This window comes from Epinephelus moara, chromosome 23, assembly GCF_006386435.1.
Source record: "Epinephelus moara isolate mb chromosome 23, YSFRI_EMoa_1.0, whole genome shotgun sequence".
NCBI classification, from domain to species: Eukaryota; Metazoa; Chordata; class Actinopteri; order Perciformes; family Serranidae; genus Epinephelus; species Epinephelus moara.
In genome coordinates, this window is record NC_065528.1 from 5578398 (window position 1) to 5582325 (window position 3928).

The 3928-nt window shown below is 41.2% G+C and overlaps 1 protein-coding gene across 2 annotated transcripts in view; it reads left to right on the forward strand.

Annotated features, from left to right (window-relative positions):
• Window positions 1–3547, forward strand: part of krr1 (KRR1 small subunit processome component homolog) — a 15128-nt gene extending 11581 nt beyond the window's left edge. For both annotated transcript variants that reach the window (XM_050036004.1, XM_050036003.1), the window contains exons 7-10: window positions 1402–1572; window positions 1895–1972; window positions 2820–2916; window positions 3019–3547. In XM_050036004.1, coding sequence (XP_049891961.1) covers window positions 1402–1572; window positions 1895–1972; window positions 2820–2916; window positions 3019–3170 — 498 coding nt within the window. In that variant the 3' untranslated portion in view covers window positions 3171–3547. The remainder of the gene's footprint in view (window positions 1–1401; window positions 1573–1894; window positions 1973–2819; window positions 2917–3018) is intronic.
• Window positions 3548–3928: the final 381 nt, after the last annotated feature.

Sequence of the window (3928 nt, forward strand, 5' to 3'; positions counted from 1 at the left end):
CTCGGGGTCAGGTTTGGTCAGGAAAACGCGGTCCGAGCCGCTCTAGCGTGCTCACCTGTGTGTGTGGCGGAACTCCGCCGTGCGCGATACAGAGAGCAGAGGAGAATTGTTAACGCGTGACCATGTAGAGACAGAAATGACACGATGACATAACACCATAAATAGTATGTTGTTCTGTTATTATATGAAGCGTCCGTTGTGCAAAATAATATCAATGGGGGCTGTGGGCAGGACATTGTTACACAGCTGTGCCTGTGACTTCAGGCAGAGAGACCGCTGCATCAGAGGAGAAGAGCACGTTTTAAAATACATTTATTTTATCAATTAGTTATTAACTTTTACTATTTTTAGCAACTTGCCCGATCGGGCAAGTGAGTTGTTAGTTTACATGCCCGACCGCGAGTTTTACTTGCCCCGGGCAATCGGGCAATCCTTATTGTTGAGCCCTGAGTCCAGATGTAAAAACTGTTATCCAACACTTAGCCAAGGATATTCAGATGGCTCTTAGTTTGAAACTGACATGTTATTTGTAGTAGGCCAGTCTACCCACTTTGTTCAGTGTAAAGAGCATGAAGAAATGTATAAAGATTTGGACCTCTAGCAAGATGGTCATGATGGTTCAATGGATTTTTTCTGTTTGGAATACACAATATTCTTCCAAATTAGTGTACGTGTATTTAAATATTCAGAATTTAGCTTCAACAAGCTCTCTCTTTTTTGACCATACACCTGTTTGCATCCCTGGACTTATTTAATACCAGTACCAGCTATAGTTTATCATGTAGGATAATTACACTTAAGAACAGATACTGTTCAGATACCAAAAAGAGCTGACAATACAGAGGGCTCACACACTATCAAAATGCCTGTAGCTAGATGAAAACATCATATCTCAGCATGTCAAAGCATTATTTTAGCACCCTATATCTATCAGAGAGAAAAAGTTATATTCCGCTCTGTCTCTATTGTCACCATTTCCTGCACTTCTTCCGCATTAAAGGCCTACCAGTGCCTTCAGATGAAACCACCGTTATTATGAAACAATTGCAAAAGCAAAATGTTAGTATGACCAGTAGCTTTGTCTTTAGCTTATTGCAGCAAATGAATAGTGCAGAAATAGAAGAAACTGGGCTCCTGCTATGACAACACACTGACCAGTCCTGATAAATGAGGCAATGAAATACATGGGGGATTGTCATGACACCGCATCTGAATGAATGAAGTAGAGACTGTATTTCAGATGGTCATAATAAAACTACATTTTAGTGCAGATAGGGCATATGGCGTGACAGTACAACATCACCTCACATCACATAGCATTTTTGTTCCATGTACTCCCACCCCACCAACACAACTATCCCCCCAACCACCCACCCCCTCCAAATTCTCTGACACCATTAGACACTGATGATCAAACGGGAGCTGTCCAAAGACCCTGAGCTGCGGATGCAGAACTGGGAGCGCTTCCTGCCCAAGTTCCGCCACAAAAACCTGGCCAAGCGCAGGGAGCCTAAGAAGAAGAGCGTGAAGAAGGAGTACACACCATTCCCTCCATCACAGCCAGAGAGCACGGTCAGATGTTTGCTTTTATTTTAACATTCATAGTTGAATAACTGCCACTATCTGGTCTATGAAGAACAAAGTGACATTAGTTTCCTTGCTTAAGATAACAAGTAGCCTATCACATGTATACACACTTGCTCATATAGTATTGTGTTGTGTTGTATCATAAAAACCTCAGCTGAAAGCAGCTATTTTAAAGGTCTTTCTCGCAAAAAAAGGTTGATGGTAATATAACACAATGGAATGTTTTTTTGTCGAACCTTGTTACAGAGACTAATTTGCATATTAAGACTATTTTAACATTGTTTTTAACTCTGGATTATCTTTGCAGGTTGACAAGGAGCTGGCCACAGGAGAATTCTTCCTGCGTGAAAGTGTGAAAAAGAGGAAGAAGATGGAAGAGATCAAGGTGAGCACTGAGTGGATTTATCTCCTGCTGGGCTGCAGTGCCTCTTCACATGAGTGTTATCACTGTAATGATATCCGGCTGTTTCCTGGCCTGCTTTCCTTCTATTGCTTATAATTCTTTTCAGCCAAATGTAGCGCGTGTACACAGGTTTCTTAAACACAGGTCAAAATAGGCCATGGACTGCCTTCCCAGTGGTAGTAGACCAAAGCTTTGTGCACAACTCTGCAGCAGACAAATATGCCTTTCTTTGGGTGTGTGTTTTGGATTTGTTACATTCAATGTCACGGACAAGGCCAGAAAACAGGTAAGTAAACCATAGAAAGCAGCATGGAGGCCAGTAAAAACTTGATAATGGTTACTTCTTCTTATATATCTCTTAATTATTCAGTCTCTCTGTCAAACTCAGTGCAGACTAATTTGGATGGATGTTTAAGTGCTGCTTGGATGGAGATGGACAGTATTTTGTGGTGGTGCGTCATTGCATCTCCATGTTAAGGGGCTAAAATAAGCACATCACATGGGTGTTGTGTTTCCATCACTGCAGATCGGAGCCAGAGCCGATCAATACCTGTGATCACTAGAGAGGCATTTAACCATGGTGTGAATGCTGATTGTAACCTTTCCCATTACATTAAAAAGCCAGATGTTAACAGGTATTAGCAGGTTTCTGTGCAGTGGAAAAAAGGCTTCAGTTACAGTTTCACTGAACAGCTAGATAAACATGATCTAATTGAATGCAGAGTCTCTGTAAAATACGGCAGAAACTCACCCTAAAATAGATAAGAAAGAGTTGCATCATATTCTGAGAACTGACAACTTTGTGACTGTCATTGTTCCTTTTTATCAGGTGAAACAAGCAGAAGCGCTGACCAAGAAGCAGGAAGAGCGGAACAAAGCTTTCATTCCTCCTAAAGAAAAGCCTTTAATGAAGAAAACCACCAAAGGTATAAATGGGGAACAAATCTTTACCTGAGAACAAATTGAAACAAAATTTGCTCTGTAATAATCCAGCTAACCTCTGTCCTTCCCCTGTTAACCTTGTTCAGCTCCCACAGAAGGCAAGCTGGACATCGAAGCCATTAAAGAGAAAGTGAAAAAAGCCAAAACCAAGAAGCTGGGGGCTCCACCAGTAAACCCAGCTCCGCCCACCAGCACCACCGACAAAAAGAAAAAGAGCAAAACAAAAAACAAAGGCTAATCACAGATTAACACCATCACAGTTGTGATATGTACCATGTAATATGGTATTCGTCAGGCAGTTGGGCAGTTCGAGCAAGATCAAGGACTTTGTAAGGACACTGGAAGATGGGATGTCGGACATATAGTGTGTGCTTGGATCAAAATGAATTCCATCACAAACTGTCCTGGATGTTTTTATAGAACTACTTTTGCTGTGAGGATTTCCTGTTGATAATACCGGAGTATAATTTTCTGTTTATCACTCAAGGTAGATGAACCTATTGTCCAGATTTTGTATGGTCAGTATTTATAGGTTTCAGAATATGTGTGTACAGGAGGAGGCAGACTCAATCAAATGGAAATGTAAAATTAAAGAAACATTTTTACAACTTGGATCTATTATTTGCAAGTTTTCCGTAATTCCTTTTGTCCTTTTTAATCATTACAGATGTATTATCCTTGCCAGACATTAGCCTGGAAGGGATCATGAGTCTGGTTGTGCATGGACCCGTGTATGTGTGTGTACGCTGTTAATCTTGCATACTACTGGACCAATCAGCCTAATATTTTGTGTGCACATGTATGACTGTGTGCTCAAGAACCTCTCTGGGTTGTGGTGATTCACAGTTGTTGAAAAGCCTGTTTTATTGACTATTGTATACCATCATGAACTGCTGACTCCTCCTAACTGGCCGTTAGGGGTCACAAGTATTCCACAAATCATCTCTGCTTAAAACAAGACGCCTTACCATCTGTTGCAGGCCACATTTTGGCCTT